Source organism: Tursiops truncatus, chromosome 7 (genome assembly GCF_011762595.2).
Source record: "Tursiops truncatus isolate mTurTru1 chromosome 7, mTurTru1.mat.Y, whole genome shotgun sequence".
In the NCBI taxonomy this organism is placed as follows: domain Eukaryota; kingdom Metazoa; phylum Chordata; class Mammalia; order Artiodactyla; family Delphinidae; genus Tursiops; species Tursiops truncatus.
Window position 1 is genome coordinate 46,789,559 of NC_047040.1, and position 20,851 is coordinate 46,810,409.

A 20,851-nucleotide genomic window follows, 5' to 3' on the forward strand; every position below is an offset into this window, starting at 1 on the left:
AGCTATAATAATTTTTAATTCCTGCCTTTATAACCAAATTGTATTGCTAAAGGGCCTAAAACTTAGTTCATGTAATTCAAAGCTTATCAATGACTTTCTAGCACTAACCACTTCCCTCTTTCCGAGGGCATTATGCTTCAAAATAGAACTTAGAGGGGAACAATTCCCTTAAATATTTGCAAAATATTACCCCTGTCACACACTCTTAAGAGATGAAGCAAACATATGGGATAGTCACCTGGCTAAAAAAATGTTTTTAAAGTCTTAACAGAGATACAAAAACAAATGTCTTATAGCTAAAGTTCTGTCTAGCAACCTGTGCTTTCTCTTTTTAATTTCCATAAAAGTATGAATACTGTTACTTTTATCATTCCCCAAAATAGAATTTATGAACCTATATTCAGTTGACATAATGACAATTGTGTCTTAAAGATGCGATCTTTTGAGAATGCTGTTTACCAGTTACACGTGTATCAAGTATTATTACCTAATTATAATAAGTAAAACAATTTACTTATTTACAAAAATAATTTGAACAATTATTTGCTATTGTTTGTTTCTTAAAGTTCCCTTCAAGGTAATTCTTAAATAACTATATACATAATATATGTAATATATATGGAGATATATTATGTATGTATGTGTGTATATGGAGAGAGAGGGAAATGGTGGTTGAATAAAGTGGCTTCACTCTGAAACCTTACTCACCTTCTCATTTAGAAAGTGTAGATTGTCATTTATTTGGAGTTTTTTAAATTATAAGTATTAATAAATAAACTAAGTTAATTCAATTTATAAGTTCTTTTGGTTTCAATATGAAGTTTTTTCTTAATGCATAAAGTTTAACATCTAGCACCATTAAATTGATGGTAAAGTGGCAGTATGGTAGTACGTACATTAGTTGTTATTAGTAAAAATAGGAGAGTAGAGATAAAATTTAGTTAAGTTAAAATCTTAGACCTAGGATTAGATGCTGTTTATCCAGATGTCTCACATGTGAAAGCTGCCATTTCCATCATCTTCTTTCATACTGGGGCCTTTGGCCATTTTCTCCTTCCTGCGCTTGACATAATCTAGTTGTGAGTTCCTCCCCTGATAATGGGACAAATATCCCCCAGCTTTATATTTTCGCCACCAACTGGCTATTTCCTGATTTCAATTTCTGAAAGAGATATTCCAGTAATATGGCTTCTTTACTTGACTCATACTGTATTACAGCTCTCCCCCTAGAACGTAGTAACAAAGCTCATAGACAATTTGAACTATTGAGTCAACATTGCACAGCTTATTCCTTAAATTGGGATTTGTAAATTTAGAGGGCATAGAGGCAATGGATTCCGCACCCCACCCCAAACACCCATCCCTACACAAACATGCAACTTAAAGATGCTCCCCTCGTTTAAAGACCATCCCCCCACCAACACACACATCCCTACTTAAGAGTCTAACTTCCCAGGTTAAAATCCTGTCTTCCACATCATTGATCTTCCCCCAGCGCTTCATTCAGATTATGCACCTAGTATGCAATCGGAAAATGTTTTTGGAACACTGTTGAATGTCAACAGTCACTCTGGGCTTTCGGATAAAAATGATGAATCATCACAGGATCATTTCAGCATCCAGAGCCCAAACTGTAACCGGGGGGTTGTGCGACTATCCTAACACAGAATTCACAAGCCCCCGCCTGCGAGGAACCAGCAGAAGGAACGCGAGAGATTTGACAGCGACGACTTTGGCCACCAGCTTTTAAATCAGCCAGTTGGGTATTAGAAACACTCTACAGTCAGGATTGTCGCTTCAGGAAGGAGTGGAGGCGGGGGCGAGCTGCGGAAACAAACCTCCGCGCAAGGCACTCTGGGACACTGCGACTTAACCGCCGTCTCCAAGGCAACCGGCGGGCACGCGGTTGTCATGGAGACCGGCGGGCGACTCAGAAAGCGGAGGGGCTGCCTTCGCCCCTACCCAGACAAGATGCTTCGCGGAGGCTGTAAGGCCTCTGAAAGGCGAAGACACTTTAGCGACCGCCTCAACTGGCAACAAGACCAGGCGCTGAGCAGCAGCATCTACCTTCTACGAGAGATGGGCCCCACCTCCTTTCTACTGAGAGAGGAAGAGCCGGAAAACAGGGATTTCCGAGTAACTACCCCCCCAAACCCGCCTTGGCTCCCTGCCAGGCCGACCCGCGCGGTACCCCCAGGCCCACCTTGTATGTAGCCACTTGCTGCCGAACCCCACCCGCGAGTGTTCCAGACTTTAAATATGTGCACACTGCAGATTGAAACAGTATTTGTTAGAAAAGTTCCATTATTGGAGGTTAGGACTCCAAATTGCATCCAACTCTCCTAAGATTATGGCCTTTGATCTCTGGACTTAAAAACGGGAGACATTTTATCTGAATATATGGTTTGCATTTACGTGCGTTCTCAGATCCGTTAGCAGTCACTAACCCTGTAATTCAAACGAAATGAAAATTGTACAATCTGTTTACAAGCCGTATATATTTGCTAAATAAATAAAATCAGGTTTTCTTTACTTTTTAGTCAGTCTGAAGCTATAACAAGACCCTTTTGAAGTATGGCTTAAATGGTGATTCCTTGGAAATGTCTTAATGAATAAAAATTCTTTTTAATTTTGCTGAAAGACCACAGATATTTCATATTCGTATATCCTACTCTCACCACTCAAAAGTCAGCCACCACTCTACCTCCCTGGAGTTGACTTGAAAATTTTTAATTTAGTGTCATACTGCTTATGTCAAACGTCCTTTTTTCACTTTATAACCCTTAGGGCATTTAATAAATAGTTTAAACCAGTATAGACTTGGTGAATGAAATTCGTTTTCTTGAATAAAATTAAATAAAGTAAACTCACCAATTGAAACGCACAAAACAAAAACCCCAGAAGAACTACTTTACAAAAGGTCTTTAGCTCTATTGCAAAGTAGAATTTCCTTTCAGTTAAAAATTTATAGATTTTTTTTCAAGTTTTTAAAATTAGATTTCTTTTCACTTGCCTGAATGTAGGTCTCTTAAAAACAGTCTTAGCTGACAATGCAATTTGTTGAACAAGGCAAAGAATAAGGAAGTGAAAAATTAGACTTGTGTCAAGAATTAAGATGTTCCAGTAGACTATGTTCAACCTTTTGGAGTCACCTAAACTAAAATATCTCTTGAAATCTCTTTTAATCCAATTATCTATTAATTTTACTCTATAACTCTAAAAACTGACTGGAACTTTTTTTTAAGTATGCATTTTTCCATTTTTCTTTTGAAGGTTTCTCTAGGAAATCCTCATGTTTGTAATTGTTCCATATTTCTGAAAGGAGGGGAACTTTGTAAGCATATATGCTGGTAAGTGACATTATAATGAAGATCTTCCACAAAGGAACATCTTGGTATATTACATGTTTTGCCTTTTTCATGGCTTGAGTACTGCAAGATTAAAGAAATTTGGTGTTGGGAGAACTTAAAGGTAAAATGGTTGTAGCTTGTCAATATCGTTTTGGATATTTTATTTCATCCCCAAAATTAAGTGAGGTTTAAAAATTAAGTGAGGTTTAAAAATTAAAGTGAGGAAAGCATACTACCACCTCTATATGTTTGGAATGTTATTGTTTTTAATAAGAAAAAAGTCAATGTTTAGATTTTCATTATGTACAAAGGTGAAATGTAACAATAAAACAAAAAATCTCCCCTGTTCACACCACTGATGATAATTGCATGGTTCATTATGATATTTTTAAATTTTACTATTTTCCTTTTCAATAAGCATTTGACTCTGAATCTTTTAAGATTAAAATAGGACTCTGCTGAAGATTACTTCTGTCAAATCTAAAATTTTTCCTCTAGAGTCAGATCCTGTTTGTAGGTGATCCCAGAAATGAAAAACAAAAAAATTCCTTCCATGTAATTTAAACCCACATCAACTCATTTGTTTACCTACTATACTTATACCAACAAATCACTAATTATATTATTATAGAAAGTTTGTAATTAATATTTTAAGAGAAAAAAATCAAACAAGAAATTAAGAAAAGTGTGTATCATATTTCTAATGCTTTTCTTTATAGGTTAGAAAACAGTATATATACATATAGCTGTTCTTTTTAATGCTTTTATTTACCAAGTTTTTTGTTGTCTTGATCAGTTTTTATTGAGCATCTACTAACACAAGTTATTTGCTCTAGTTAGCATAAAAATATAAAATATGGTCCCTTCAGAATTTGCAATTTGGTTTTATTATTATACATAAAATAGGTTTTTTCCATTTTTATTTTATGCCAGCTTCCTCAGAGCAAGGGCATTCTGTTCTGATGTTTATGTAATATAACTTATTTTTTACAGTATATTTACCATAAACTTAATGGAAATATAATCCAAGTATTTAACATACTAAAGTATATTTAATATATTTAAGTAAGAATTTAATATATATTTCCCACTTTTTAAAAAAAAGTCATATTCCATTTTAATTGGTGATATTTGAAAGTATTTTTCTGTCATACGTTAAAGTGGTATGTATAGGAAAACAGTCATTTGTTACTCTATCCAGAAAATTCCTCCATGTCCAGGAGTAAGAAACTTCCAGGGAAGTTTAAAAAGAGTGCTGTGAATACTTAGATTCCCTCACTAACCTCTCTTTGTGAGCTACTCTATGTCATAAAGAAATAAATGGACTCTCTCCGACAAATCTCTTTACTGCAAATGTCTTTGGTTTCCATGTATCATACTTTTTACACATATGCTTATTTTAAAACAAAAATTTAACGACTCTTGTAACAGAAAACTGATGAGAATTTTAAGTTTATCCCTAATACTTTCAGCAATATAAATTCTGTAATGCCATTCCTATTCTAAAATTAATAATACCTTTTGAGGTTATGTCAGAAATAAATGTTTTATTTTGTTTTTCTACTTCTGAATACTAGGGTCTTGTTGAAAAAATTCAGGCTTCCAAGGAATCATGAATGTAAGTTGCATTTGCGTGTTTTTACTACTTTGAAGCTAACGAATTTAATAATTGTTTATTTAGACATATTCTAAATTTAGACAGTTATTGTCCAGACAGTCTGAAAACTGTAACACAGTTTGTTACATTTAAGACAGTTGGAACATTTTTCTTCCTATTTACCAAAAAAATGTAACTTTATATGCCATTTCACATTAAAAAGCACTTAATAAAAAATGAGGTGAAATAATGGCCAGGTTTTCAGTAGAAAAACTTTCCCTCATGAATTCTAAGCAAGAATTTACAGTAGTTTCTGTATCTAAATTTATTTTAATTATGAGAAAAATGACAAATGTAATTTTTCAGGTCCCAGAAATAGTTGACATGATATATAATTTCATTTAAAAATGTTTACTGACAAGTTTTTAATGCAAAAAATATATGTATTTTACAGTTAAATAGTTTTTATGTCAGTACCTACATTGAGTTTAAAGTCAGGCATATGACATTTTTTATAATTTTCAATTTGAAATTTAATTTAAAATTAAATTCTAGAGTCCTCAAAAATAAAAGAGAAAGAAAAATAATTCTATCACAGGTTATTTCGATTTATACATTTTATAATAAAGATGCTATCATTATGGAAATGTTTCCTGCAAAGATTTATTTAACCTATACTAGATTCATCTAAGAACTGCAAAGGCATTTAACATTTATTAATAAATGTTTATAATATTCATAAAGAATTAAAGTGATAATCAGTCTTCAATTTTTTTTCAATTCAATTCAGGTTATTGGTTCTGTTTAGGCAACTATTATATAAGTACAAGCACAGTTGACATTTAAAAGTCCTACTAGATAATAAATTAATATTAGTGTTTCATAGGGATTTTTCTTTTGTATTCTTCTCTCTACCCATTTTCTTAGAAACATCTCATATTTTCTGTCTCCACCTGTTACCTCTGTAACAGTGATTTCCACATCTCATCAGCAGACCAGTATTTCCAGCTGCCTTCTGAGCACCACAATTTTGGAGGTCCCGCAGGCATTTGGAATAGTAAATTCCCCCCGATATGTGCTCTCCTGTTGTATTCCCTATCTCACATATTGGCTTTCCTTTTACTTTAGTCTCCAAAGCTAGAAACCTTGGCTTTTTCCTTTCTCATCCTCTTCTCTCATAAACAAATCCTGTTTATGTTACATCCTACCTACTTCTCAACAGTGATTTTTCTTCCCCATCCTCATTCTTACCTTTGTTCAACCTTCATCAGCCCTTAGTACTGTTCTTTGTAGCCTCCATTTCCAGCATCTGCACTTTGTTGCTTTCTCCTTCACATTGTAGACAAAAGGTTCTTTCTGAAATGTCACCTACTCTGTACTTCATCCTCTCTCCCAATCCCTTCATACACAATAATTAGGTTGGATGAGTTCATGGATATTGTTTTCTTCTCTATTTCTCCATTGTATACACCTGAAGTTAAATGGTCATATCTCTTCAAAGTCTTAGTTATTATCTACACTATTTTCCATATCATTTTCACAAGCTTCTATACTAGGGCTACCCAACAGAAATATAATGTGAACCACATATGTAATTTTCTGCTAACATATTATAGAAAGTAAAAATAAACAGGAAAATTAGTTTTAATAACATATTTTAATTTAACCCAATACATCAAAATATCATGTCAGCATGTAATCAATATAAAAATTATGATATTTTAATGTTTTTTCATACTGCCTTCAAAATCTAGTGTGTATTTTACATTTACAATGCATCTCACCTCAGACACTATATTTTCATTGGAAATGCTTGATCTGCATTTAGACATCGTAAAATATTCAGTTGAAAAATAAATTCATATAATACCCAAATTGTTATAAACGTAAATTTTCCAGAAACTATAGATTATCTGTTTTCCATTTAAATTTAAATAAGACAAAATTTAAAATTCAATTTTCAGTCACACTATCCACATTTCAGGTGCTCAGCAGCCACATATGGCTGATGGTTACCATATTGAACAGTGCAGCTCTACCCAATTACATTCAACAAATATTTATTGTACTGCATATTAATCAGGAATTCTACCAGGTGATTTTTTTAATAAATTGAATCATATGAATTGCCAATATTTTTTCATCTACAAAAATAGCAATTTCATATGGATCAATCTAATACTTTATATCATATTATCCTTTGTGCTCTTGAAGGCAGAAACCACATCTTATTCTTATTATAAATATCCCTATTTTATTAGGAAATTTAGTAGGAAATTTTTTGTCTAAATTTGATCCTATATATTAATTTTGAAAAATTATATTTCCTACTAAAATAAAATATTTTTTATACCTCATATTTAAAAGACGTTTTAGCTACTCAACATTGAGAAAATCCTTTGTGCACAAATATTCAAAGAAAGTATAAGTCTCAATAATGTTGAAATTTATCATTTAAATGAAAGTTTGAAAATAAAGTAATTCAAAGAAAGCTATAAACAATTATTCAATAATATTATGTAAAGTGTGTACATAAGTGTGGAGAAGGAGGTATTGAAGCAGAAGCATTTTGAACATCATTCATAGATTCTTTTCTAAAACAAATCTGGAAACAATTATTTGTGCCCTAGTGTTGCATACAAGAAACCTGAGACTCTCTTTTATTTTTGAAGACCTATAAGGATGATTACATAGGAATTTTTTATAAAGATATCAGTTTTTGAACACTGAATATTATTTTCCATCACCCAACAAATGCTTCCCAGTAAAACCTAGCTTTATTACCTAATGTTTTTTCCTAAATACAATGTCTAGTAAATGCCATCTTGTCCTTTTCTCAATTAAATATTTATGGATAAAATAAAAACTGCATTTTAGGAAAATTTTTAAAATCCCCACCACAAAGATATAATAAACTTTTTATTTTCTATTTTCTTTTTTGACCTTGTATTTATGTATACCTAATAGTCTGTGGGAATTCTGTGTTCTGCTTTTGTCACACACTGTTACTTTATTTCAGTGCTATGTAGTCTCTCTCATTCAAGTCATCAGTGAATGTTAAATAAACTATGATATACCATGTTAGTGTATGGTATATCATAATTTATTTAACATTCTTCCATTTGAGGCATTTAATTTACTTCTGACTACCTGTTATATTCTTTGTAAATGAAACTTTTTCTCCTCTCAATTATTTCTGTAGCCTGAAGTCTCATTAACTGGATCTTGCAGTAAAACTATTATTTTTTTACTGAGATATAATTGACATATAACATTATATTAGTTTTGGGTGTACAACATAATGATTCAGTGTAAGTATATATTGCAAAATGATCAACACAATTAATCCAGTTAACATCCACTACCACACATAGTTACAATTTTTTTTTCTTGAGATGAGAATTTTTAAGATTTATTCTTTTAGCAACCTTCAAATATGCAGCAGAGTACTATTAACTATAGTCACCATACTGTACATTATGTCCCCATGACTTACTTATTTTATAAGTGGAAGTCTGTTCCTTTTGACCACCTTCAGCCATTTCTCCTACCTCCTAGCCGTCCCCTGGCCCAACATCTGGCAACCATCAATCTGTTCTCTGTATCTGTGAGTTCGAGTTTTTTTTCCTTTTTTTAAGTATTAATATTTTTATGTCTGTCACCCATAGGTATTGCTTTATAGCAATACTTTTGCTGATTTATGATTTCAGCAATTTTAGCTTTGCTTTTTGGATTTATGTTTTAGGCATATTTAACCATATTACTTAAGCATAAAATGGAAGACATTAACAGCATATTTAAGTCTCCAAAGAAAATAAAGATACATGGAAATATTTTGAAAAGCTAATAATATTTCTATAATATTAGAAAAAAAGACTAAGTCACACAAAGTGGGAAAAAATAACAGATACAAAGTTCATAGTAATCTATTCATTCCTAGTAAATTAAGTAACTTTTTCAAATAAAAAGAGAAAATAACATGAGGCAAACAAGATGTAACATTCTATTTATTTATTACCTTTTATTTAGATTTATTCTGTGTCTGCACCTCATTTTGATTTTAACTCATTTTCTTTTGATATTAATGAAATTGAACATCTGTTGACTTTAATATTTGTACTACATGTGTAAATTAAACTTCGGCTATTTATTTATTGGGATAAAACTACACACTCTTCCTAAATATAGGGATTACCCCTCCTTGCAAATGTTTTTCTAATGTCATAATTCTTTTTTATATGGTTTCATTAAATTTTTTTTATATATATGTATATGGATTTTTGTGTGTTGCTAAATCTGACCATTTTTACTTTTTATATGTATTGTTTTGATACTTTGAAAGTTGTCTATCTTCCATAGTATTTTAGAGATTTTTTTTTTCTGCTAGCTTTTCTATTTTATTTTTATTCTTCTTTATAGCATCCATGTGTAGTTGTATTGATATAAATTGGAGGTTGGTATTTGGTTTGAAGTAATTAAATTTTCTCCATATTTCTACCTAGTGATCTCAATAACAGCTATTAAATAGTGCTTTTCATCCTTGTTTCATAATTTTTATAGTGAGTTTTGTTTTTTTATAATACATTATGATATCTGATAAGGTTAGCTGTCTTGCTCTCCTTTATGAAAGAATATTCTTTTATAGTCTCATACATTAATTTTTCCAAATTAATTTCAGAAGAGTTTGTTTCTCCCTTTTATTCTCCAATTCATGTTATACCACAAAGAACAGTTTGTAGCCAACTCCTCTTATGAAATTTTATGTTTCAGTATTTCTGCTGCTCTAGAGAATCTTTATCCCCCAAAGCATAATCTTTTGTTCTTCATTTTCCTCCTCATTTTTTTAGGGAGCAGATTTTGCTGTGTCTCTGTGACAAATAGCCCTCATCCTCCAAAGTAATGGTTAATTAAAGTATGATATCCTCCCACATTCCACCTGCCATGCCACCTCAGACAAGGAACAGAGATTTCTGTATTGAAATGTAACTGTGATGTTTTCAGTATTGTTAATGTTTATTTGGTAATCTTTTTAGGGGAAATGGAGCTTTTCATTATCTTACAAATGATTTTTTAATCTCTATGTATTAAAGAATATATAAAATGAATAGAACTTAAGGGGACCAATAACACCTGGCATTTAAATTATGTTAAGAAGAGGGAAAGAGGAGGGGCATGGGAATGGGCCAGAGAAAAAGGGAATCTAAGATGCCTGGATCAAAACTATATGCACTTAGTACACCATTTCTTAGAAGGACAGCAGGATGGAGAAAATTCAGAATTCAAAGACTGTGTATCCCAAATGTATAGGCAATATAGTTCCTAACAGATTGTCCTGAGGAATACTGACCAAATCTATGAAGAATGTGGCTACCGAGACACTTGTAGAGACGTAAAACTAAGGAAAATAGGCGCAACTGTGTCTTGCTCTCTCATTATCTATTTACTAATTTATTCATCTAACAAATGTTAATTACACTAACCACTCGAATCTCTCTTCTCCTTTCTGTATTTATGCCCATTTCTTTTAATACTCCTGTATGATGATAAGTGTTTGTTTATGAACAAGAGAACAGATCAAAATGTAAGAGATGATTATAGCACCAATCCAAGGAGGAACACTGTCTTATAATTAATCTGAAACCTTTATAATGCACTGGTTACACTGACTCTTTTCAGTAACAGGAAAACAAGAGATAACTTCTATTCTTTTTATAAATGACTCTTTTCTGACCTTTTGGCTCTGAAAGGAATACGATAAGTGGTAAATGTCAGTGTAATAATTCAACCAAACTTTCTGATATTCGGGAAAAAAATGCTAATTTTCTGCCTAAGTTGTTTCTTTGTCTCCAATTTGCCACTGAATTTTAATACTTTGGAATTTATCATTAGCTGCTTTGCAATTAGGTCTTGTGGAAAGAGAAATCAGCGACTTGCTTCGAGGGATACATCGAGTTCAAACTCCCCAACAAGGAAGGAACAATGAAAATGCACAGATTGAAGAAGATGGTTACATTAAACAGAAGGAAATTAGTTCAGATGATATATGCTCTATTTGTCAAGAAGTACTTTTAGAGAAAAAGGTTCCTGTCACCTTTTGCAGGTGACATGATTTTTCTTTGGATTCTAGAAACTTAGGAAAAAATTCTAATTTAATATATTTGTAATATGTTATGAAACGTTGATAGAAAAATAATACATATTTAAACAATTATACTTAATTGGCCACCTTTTATTTCCTAACATGTTGTGAGAGGTCCTGTTCTAACTCTAAATATTTCTGGGCTACATTTTAAAGGGTGAAAGTTAAAAAATAACTCCACTTTATTTACTTTTTCACTTTAAGTTATTAAAGTAGATAATTTTCATGTTTCTGTTTTATACACATGAATAAATGCCACGGCTTAGAGTAGTTACAAACAGTTTTTCTGAAAGTGAAGATTATTTTATTTTAAAATGATAAAAATTCTCTTCAGCTTTTCTAAATTTTATCTTTAAAACTAAATAATTCAAAATATCACTTATACATAAATGTTTTTTGAGAGTATTGTACTTAACTATGCTTCAAAGGCACTGTAAATTTGGACCTGGAAAATTTGGGCAACCATTTGGTATTGAACTTTTCAGTTCTTTTTTTTTCCTGATTATTTACCAAAATTTTCATCCACATTGTATTTTTTTCACATAGCTGCTTCTTTTGCATATTTTAAAGTTACTATTTCCCAAAATATTATTTCTCTCAGCAGATATTTATTGGATACAACCACATTCATATTGTGTGATTTCTAGAAAAATAAGGTGACACCCCTGCTCTCAGTGATGCTTTTTATTTAAAAATAATAATAATTGTTATACTTTTCCTTTTTGTTAAGACTATATGCATTCTCACTTTAAAAATGAAAAATATTATAATGATGCAAAATCTTTTACCATCAGTTCATTGAAATGGGAAAGATTTTGTTTGGAATTCTGATGTACTAAATTAAATATGATAGATTAGATTAGATAGATAAAATAGTGTTTATGTGTGTAATCAAGCTATATCTGGATAATCAGTTCAGAATCTATTTTTATAGGAAATAAAGATGGTAGCACAGAAAACATTTTATATATATATATATATATATATATATATATATATATATGTATAACTTTGCTGTACACAAATGGTAAACTTGGATTTTATTTCTAACAGGTTTGGCTGTGGCAATAGTGTTCATATAAAATGCATGAAGATCTTAGCTAATTATCAGGATAAGGTATCACACACTTCCATGTTGAAATGTCCCTTGTGTAGGAAAGACTTTGCACCATTAAAACTTATTTTAGAGGAATTCAAAAACTCTAGCAAACTTGTGGCTACAGCTGAGAAAGAGCGACTAGACAAACACCTTGGAATTCCCTGTAATAACTGTCGACAGTTTCCAGTTGAGGGGAAGTGTTATAAGTAAGTATCAATCAGTAATATTATAAATTTGTAGTCTAACTTTTTTTTTAATTTTAGGAAACTTTGAACATTAGAGTACTAGTCATTTAGCCTTCTTCTTTTCCTCCTTTATATAGTGTGTTAGCCTTAAAGATGGCTACGTATTTAGGATTTTCAGACTAGTGATCTGTGTCAGCCCAGTACCTTAAGAATTTCAGTAGTTTTATTTTCTTTACTCACACAGAGTATTGGCTTTGTATTCCAGTCTAGATTGAGAGTCTGAAGTAGCATCCTTTCTTGGAATCTCTGAACACAGGCTTGGTAGTTTGGCCTAAATGAGTTTCCAAGCTCAGAGCCCTGCTAGATAGACCTCTCACCCCCTGTAACTTTCTTTGAACCGCCAATGAGGTCATTGCCAAAAACTCCTAGGACTGAGCCAGAGGGATATTGACTAGATCAACTGAACTTGAGTTCCCCAACTCCAAACTGCAATGATGCGTGTTTTGTTTTCTTTCACATCTTATACCTTAACAACAACAAGATACTTATTAGAGAAAGAAATTTTCATTACTTTTTGAGTGTTCCTCAAACTTTCCCACAATTCCACAATAAAACATCAATTAATTGCTATGCTTGGGATATTGTGCTTTCTTAATTGAAATCTTAATTGTATGTTAAGAAGAAAATATTTTGCTTCAGTCTTTGTTAAAATTTTTTCTAAAATGCATCAGTTTACTTTTCAGTCTTCCTGGAATTACATTATGATGAGTCTAATTAATATTTTTAAAACCCTCTCATAAAACCATAAAACTGTTTTTAATCACCCCCAAAGGTGAATGATACCTTTCTCCTTTAAACTGTTTTAGTCCTTTGTTTTCTCAATGTGTCACATAGAAGTAAATCAACTAGAGCACCATTAGCAAAAGTCTTTATTGAAAACAGCAAGCCTGAGAAAGCTCACTTGAGGAAGAAGGGCAGAATTTTTATAAAGTTTAGCAGGAGGTGTTCAGCTAGTTTCAGGAATGTTGGTTAAAGAGAGTTCTAGAAAAAGGAAAGACTTGATATTTGGCATTAGCAGCCATTTTGGGGGCAATCTGAATTTTTTCAAAAGGGGTGGGTAAGAACAATAAGGGGCTAAGGTAACGTGTGGAAAGGTGGGTTGGGAGGAACAGCTGGGGGTGACAAGGACAGGTGAAAGCCACGGTGTAAAATTTTCAGTTTTTATAGTGATGTATTCCTCAAATTGTTAATGCGTGGGTGGCTTTGGTAAATTATCTCAAATCTTGCTTTTAAGTATTTTGTTAATGACAGTGCTCTCCTCTGTCCCTCTGACTGCTTTCTGTCCCCAAGGGTGATTCTTCCTACTACCCCTCAATACAGGCATTCTCCACTGTTCTGCTTCCTGCCTGCTGCTCTGCACTCTCCTTTCAGAATAACTTCTCTACGCAGTTGGCTCACAATTATTCACATCCATATCTCCTGCCACTCCCTCAAATGCTAGCATTTCAGCCGTTAGCCTGAAAAAACTATTTCTGGTAGTTTTAGTAATGGTTTGAGTAGGAGATAAGGTAAACTAGAAAGCTTTTCAGTTCCTCTTCATTAAAGTTTCATAATATAGCTACTTACCTTTTAAGAAGTTAATTCCAAAACTATCATATATATATATATTAAAATATAGAGATACTTAACTTTTTGAAGCCCAGCACAATTTGATGTATTGAATAAACTGCACCATTGCTTTGATTGGTTGATGTTAATTATTAAGAATCTTCCCTGTTTGTATAAACAATAATAATGAATAAATTAATACTTGCTGCCTCTAAGATGTCTGAAGGATATATTTTCCCAGAGTTCTCTTAGAAATAGTCTTCTAATTCTTTGATAACTTGAGTAAGAAAATAACTTTATTTGCTTGAAATGTTATTTTTGGTGAATATTGCTGAAAGTAAATTAAAATTCTCTGCTTGTGGCAAAATTTTTATAAGCGATACAAGTTTAGATTGAGCTTTGTGGAAAATTAAGTTTTTTAGTATATCAATGATTTTTATTGCAAACTTTTTATACATATACCTTTTTCTATTTTGTGAGGACAGAGAAGGAATATAGTGCAATTCCTGTTTTCAAGAAGTATTCTGCTAAGTATAACTCTAGCATTCATGAAATAATAGGAAAACACTAGGTAATCAAATGATAGAATGTCCAATAGGCTGTACATCCTAAAGGAACTTAGAAAAAGAGACAAATGAAAGATAAAGCATTCCAGGAAGACATCATGGTAGGGATATGTGGTAGGCAAAATAATGCCCTCCCAAATATATCCACATCCCCATGCCCAGAACCTGTATTTTAGGTTACATGTTGTAGGGGGATTAAGGTTGCATATGAAATTCAGGTTGCTAATCACCTGACCTTAAAATAAGGAGGTTATCTTGGATTGCCTGGGCTCAGTGTATAATCACAAGAGTTCTTAAAAGTGGGAGAGGGCAGCAAAGAAGAGAGTCAAAGGGATATGTGAATATGGAAGAAAGGCACAGAGAGATGCTGCATTGCTTGCTTTGAAGATGGAGGAAAGTGCCACAAGCTAAGCTAAGGAATGTGGGCAGCCTCTAGAAGAAAGGGCAAAGAAACAGATCTCTATAGCCTCCAAAAAGAAATGCCATTCTGTGGACCCCTTGATTTTAAACCCATTGAGACCCATGTCAGACTTCTGACGTACAAAACCGTAAGATAATAAAGTGTTGTTTAAGCTGCTAAATTTGTTGTAATTTGTTTCAGTAGCAACAGGAAGCTAATATGGGGTGAGATTTAAGATGGGCCTTGTCATATCTGCATAGTTCCCAGGAAATCTTGGCCAGAATTTTTCACCAAAAACAATCAAAATAATTGGATTTTTTCTTGTATGTTTTGGTGTTTTGCATTTTTAGGTGTACCAAATGTATAGAATATCACTTATGCCAGAATTGTTTTGATAGCTGCTGCCATCTTTCTCACTCATTTACATTTCGTGAGGTACAGTATCCATCTTGAATTTCGTATAGTGTTTGTATTTTCCTATTGTAAATCTAAGTAAAATCTAAGAATAGGTAACTCTCTGGAATAGAGCTGACTGTGTTTGAATAAAAACCAAAGACCATAATTTTTGGAGAACTCTTTTTCATAAGGATTTATAAGCAATCAATTCTTACATTGGTAATTTATAAAATCCAACACAATAACAAATATGTAATGATATCACACATAAATCTTAAGGACAGAAATTACAGCCATCAAGCTTGAAAATTCATTTTAAAAAAAGATCTCAACACTACAAAATGACTTATAATGCTACTGACAACCATTTACAGTTTTAAAATTTCTTACATCATGGAATTTTATTGCTATCCTTTGAATCTAACAAGTAAATAAGTATCTCCTGATGTTGAATAATAATGCTACCTTCTATTTACTACACAAGATAAAACATCCACAATTACCATTATTGATTAATAGATAAATATTTTTACCTTAAAAAGTAACTGTTATAGTAGCTGTGCAACAGTATATTAGACTCACTAATAATTTGCAAATTCTTTAATGTGTTAAAAAGCTATCTTTTAAAATGATTAGTCTTTATTTACATTATTATGTTATTGATACACAGCCTACTGATTTAATGCACAAGATAAAAGCTTCCACAATTTACAAAGTAACATTCACCTTTTACCTATTACAGAAGAGAAATCAAAAATGGAGATCGTTGGAAAAAAGATCAGATGAAACTGTAAAATATATAGATATTAAAGATGAGATAGAAAAGATGCCACATTTTCAAGAAAAGCAAGGGTGAGATTCTCAGTGAAATTTATATTTCTTAGGATATTTAAACAATTTTTCAGTTCAGATAAGTTTTATTCATTTCTTTATTCAATAAATATGTATTGAGTACTTATGATATATACTAGGTGACATAGTATTCAAGTGAAGAGCAAGCCTCTGGAGTCAGAATGCTTAAATCCAATCCTAGTACAACCATAAGTTGGCTATGCAACTTTTGGGCTAGTTACTTCACATCTCCTTGCCACATTTTTATCTTTAAAATGGGGATAATTATAAAACCAGTCTCATAGTAATGTTGTGCATATGAGATGAATTAATACACACAGTAAATATTCAAATAATGCTGTCTATTATTATTATTAATTCTACCAGAGATTGTACTAGGTATTAGGGATATCTAGTTTCCTCAGCAATTAAGTGATCATCTAAATAAATGTAAAATTAAAACTGATACATGTTATGTAAAGAAAAAATACAGGGAGCTTTGAGATTTGCTTTGAAGTAAATGACCTCTATGGGAAGGAAGTCTTTCTTTCCTTATTGCCCTCTATTCCACCCCCAGGGAAGGAGAGTGCTAAGGGGATTGGTTGTATTTCAAAACCCTGACTAGTGGACAGTCGTCCAGACCTTTTGCCATACTTCGTATCAATTAAAGAAAATTAAACGCACCGTGTATAATTAACATATTAGGTACACTATAAAATATATACAAAGCTCATTTTAATAGGATGGGATAAAATTGAAATATTTTTTAAAGGACCATTTCAATGAATTAACCAAACAAAAATTGTGCTTGTTTATACATATATATGTGTGTATATATGTATTTCTATCCCACATATATATAGTAGATAGATAGATAGATTTCTATCCAACCCAGTGGATATCTAGCCCATGCCCTGTGGATGCTCCACACACTTCAGAGACCACAACTCTTGTGGAGCATAAAATGCTTTGTGGGTATGAAAGGAGCCTATACAAAGTCTCTCCATCTCCATTTCCCTTGGCCCTGGCTGGGTATCACACTTCAACCTATTAGAATGATAAATTGTATAACTAATTGTTTAGGAGATATTGTAGGGGGGGACAAGAGAATATTAGGGGTAGAAGGACATTCTAGGCAGAGAAAATAGAATAAATAAAAGGAGAGAGTTTCAAGATTTTTTTTAAAAAGTGATTAACAACCTGAAATAATAGAAACACGCAGATTTTTTTTAGTTGACAATTAAATGACCTTGGTAAAAGCAATTTTTGTAGCATTATGACAGTTTATCTGAAGAGTAATGAGAAGTATAAAGTTGTCTAAAGAATATATTTGAACTTTATTCTGAATGACTTTTGAATAATAGGAATGCATCTAACCTTTTAACCAAGATTTTGTTTTTAAATATTTGTTTTACGTGTTTTATCAGTTGCTAGTGGCATCAAATTTACATTGTGTAATCTTAGTTATGTTTGTTGGTACTTTTGGTACAAAAATGGGGTTTGTATCTTTAGAGTTCATTAACATGGTCTAACAATACAGAAGTAATAAGCATATACCCCAAGTGAAATAAGTCTCCTCATAGATTATGACCTACCGGTTTATAATAGTAGCTGGAATATTTAATATGGTTTACCACACATCTTACTTCCTACCAGATGACAGAGTAAATTGGGTTGTATTTTTCTAAACACAAGCCTGTGTGTTGGCTCAGTCTGAAATAATTTGAGTATATGGTTCTCAAAATTATGTTCTGGTTTCATTGATGCTAAAAAGTGCAAATAATTTGAGTATATGGTTCATTGATGTTAAAAAGTGCAAATAATTTGAGTATATCGTTCTCAAAATTATGTTCTGGTTTCACTGATGTTAAAAAGTGCAAGTCAAAAAAATTCAGGTTAGTATTTTTATTTGAAATGACTAAATTAAATTTTGTTCCTTATGAAGTTGATGTTGAAGTTGGATCCATCTTGTTCAAGATCAATACAATAGATTTTGTAACTTTATAATGTACGAGATTTATTATCTTCAGTTCTAGAAAGCACTGGGTTCATTTGCATTATTTATTTGGAGGTTATTACCTGTACTATTGATTACTTCCTTATCTACGATCACATATGACCATTCATGTCTCTCTGTTTATTCTCATTTAGCCAAGTTTACACACCAAAACACGTGGTAAGGTCACTGCCTCTCTTACTGATCACAAAAAATAGTAAGCTGCTTGCTCCAGGCTACCAGTGTCGACTTTGTTTGAAGGCATTTTGTCCTGGTCAGCATACAAGATTGCTACCATGTACTCACAAGGTAGAAGTCACATCATTTTAGTTTGACTTTCCCTGTAGGGCCAGTTTTCACAAATGAAGTGGCAATTTAAGTCTCTCCTTTTACTTTTTAGTTGAATTATGAGCAGAGATGTTCAAATTGAACAGTGTGTGCAGAAAGCTAGAGCAGAGACTATTGAGAAGGCAGCTCTGCCCCCCAAGGATGGATTCCTATTAATTAGGATTCATTTCTGTATAAACTATTGAGGAAAGATAAAATGGCACTTTAAGTTAGATTCTTTTATCTACTTTAGTTACCTGTAAAAGGAAAAGGCTTATAGAATACTAACTTTTTAATGTTATTTTTATGATTTTTTAGATGAAACAGAAATGCTTAATTTGACATAGTTTATTATTATTTCAAATGAACTTACTGGAATCAGTCTAAAGTTGCTGAATCACTATGTAGTGGTAACCAGGTTTTTTCTGAGATAAAGTTGTTTTAATAAATAAACTTTTATAGCTTTAGAGTCACCCTTACTTAAAATGACTGATAATTTGTTTTCTTCCCTAGAAGGTGATTTGTCACACTATGTCTTACCATCATCATATCAATTTTCAACTCTAGTTGGCTATGATGTTTTTATTAATAATTTTCATTCATTAGAAAGCAACAGTGAAATTAATGGCTTGAATAAGTAGTGAGTTTTTAATGAAATTGAAAAAATGACATCCATAGAAGGCTTTTCATTTTAATGTGGAAAATGAAGATCAGTCTCTAACCAATTACATTTTTAAGAGAACTTCAAAATATTTCCATAAAACTTGATGAATTTTATTACCTTCCAATATTATGAAACAGTGTTAAAAGTAACACAATAATGAAAGTGGGGAAATTTTACATAGATAGTATACATTATAAACAAGATAATATATCTCTGATTAACTTATAACTTTTTTTTAAGTTTCATAGGAAATGTATTGACAGTTGGTTACTCCACAAGTGCAATTCATGCCCTGTTGATGGACAAGTTATATATAACCCTTTAATCTGGAAAGATAGAGCAGTGAATGGACATGCACATCAATCTGTTTCAAACACAAACATCATTCATCTGTCAAAACAGGAAGAACCAGAACTTTTTATTCCTGGTACTGGATTAGTATTAAAACAAAATGGACTTGGAATTTTACCTATCATACCTCAGCGTAATTCTGAAAAGTTGAATGCACCTCAAAGTCCAATAGATACTTATCAGAATATAACAATAGATGATCTGTATTCTGTCAAAGTAGATGATTCAAATTCAAGAAAATCAATCTATGAATATAAAATTAGCCAACATTTCCCCAGCTATCTCCAAGATTTACCCACTGGATCCTTTGGAAAAATATCATCTCAAACGTTTTTTCCTTCTATTGATCACAAGAATATTATATATCCAACTGGAGCGGAAAAGCCATGTATCAGTAAAAAACACCATGCCAGTCAAAGCCAGAAGATAAACAAAGACTGTAAACGTGTTAACCACAATTCAAAGAAGACTCTTGGTAATAAAGTAAGAGAGGACAACACGAGACCAAATACTTTGCTTCCAGAAGATTTAAATCTTATTGTCAATTGGGGTACAGCTAAGCTTAGTTTGTCTAAGAGGTATAATAAGTGTATGGGGAAAATTAGACCAAAATGTAATGATTTATCCAGGAGGCCTATATCTCACCCTTTAAGTACAAAAAGTACTGAGCTATCTTTAATATTGGAAGGAGTTCAGTTATAAAAATGTATTTTATTAAAATCAGAAAATATTTGAATATTGAACATAAAATTTTTTTTTGTAGAACATAAAAATACTATATACTCTTGACAAATATTCTCTGTTGTTATTTTGCCTACTTGTCTATGAATAATGACCTACAGCTAAAGGAAATGGCCTCATTCCTTATAAGACTTAAAGAATTAGGTATCTTAATGAGTATGTTCAGTATGTTATGAATTATAAATAATTTTTAGAACTTTCACATATGACTTTACACTAATTAAAATAATTGTTTTTAATTAAGGAAATAGATTTTCCATGCCCTGAGTCACTATTTTCAAACATTTCACTTGATGACATGTAACATACAGGGATTCTTTCCAGGTATTTTTACATTTTCTTGCACTAATAATCACCACAAACCTATAGGAAAATCCAGATGGTGGTTTTCTTTTTTACTTTATTCCTTAAAGGAGGTTTCTTGTATAGGAAATGAAATAAAATATCCTTACAATGCTATGAGCTATGCCACATTTATAGTGGTTTTACTGGGTTTTTTTTTTTCCATCAAGAAATATATAAGTACTACCAAATTCCCCCTTTTATTGAAGTATAGTTGATTTATAATATTGTGTTAGTTTCAGATGTACAGCATAGTGAT

General features: G+C 31.9%; 1 protein-coding gene across 1 annotated transcript; it reads left to right on the forward strand.

Annotated features, from left to right (window-relative positions):
- Positions 1 to 1,971: 1,971 nt before the first annotated feature.
- On the forward strand, positions 1,972 to 20,211 carry ZSWIM2 (zinc finger SWIM-type containing 2). Its single transcript, XM_019931473.3, has 9 exons — positions 1,972 to 2,136; positions 3,274 to 3,350; positions 4,928 to 4,968; positions 10,837 to 11,047; positions 12,140 to 12,391; positions 15,295 to 15,379; positions 16,083 to 16,192; positions 18,323 to 18,476; positions 19,399 to 20,211. Exons 1-9 carry the CDS (start codon positions 1,972 to 1,974, stop codon positions 20,209 to 20,211), a joined length of 1,908 nt encoding a protein of 635 aa, XP_019787032.1.
- Positions 20,212 to 20,851: the final 640 nt, after the last annotated feature.

Coding starts and splice junctions, on each gene's coding strand:
- ZSWIM2 (XM_019931473.3), top strand. CDS start 1,972: ATGCTTCGCGGAGGCTGTAAGGCCTCTGAAAGGCGAAGACACTTTAGC. Junction 12,392..15,294: donor GTTGAGGGGAAGTGTTATAA/GTAAGTATCAAT, acceptor TTGCATTTTTAG/GTGTACCAAATGTATAGAAT. Junction 18,477..19,398: donor TGCTACCATGTACTCACAAG/GTAGAAGTCACA, acceptor CTTTTTTTTAAG/TTTCATAGGAAATGTATTGA.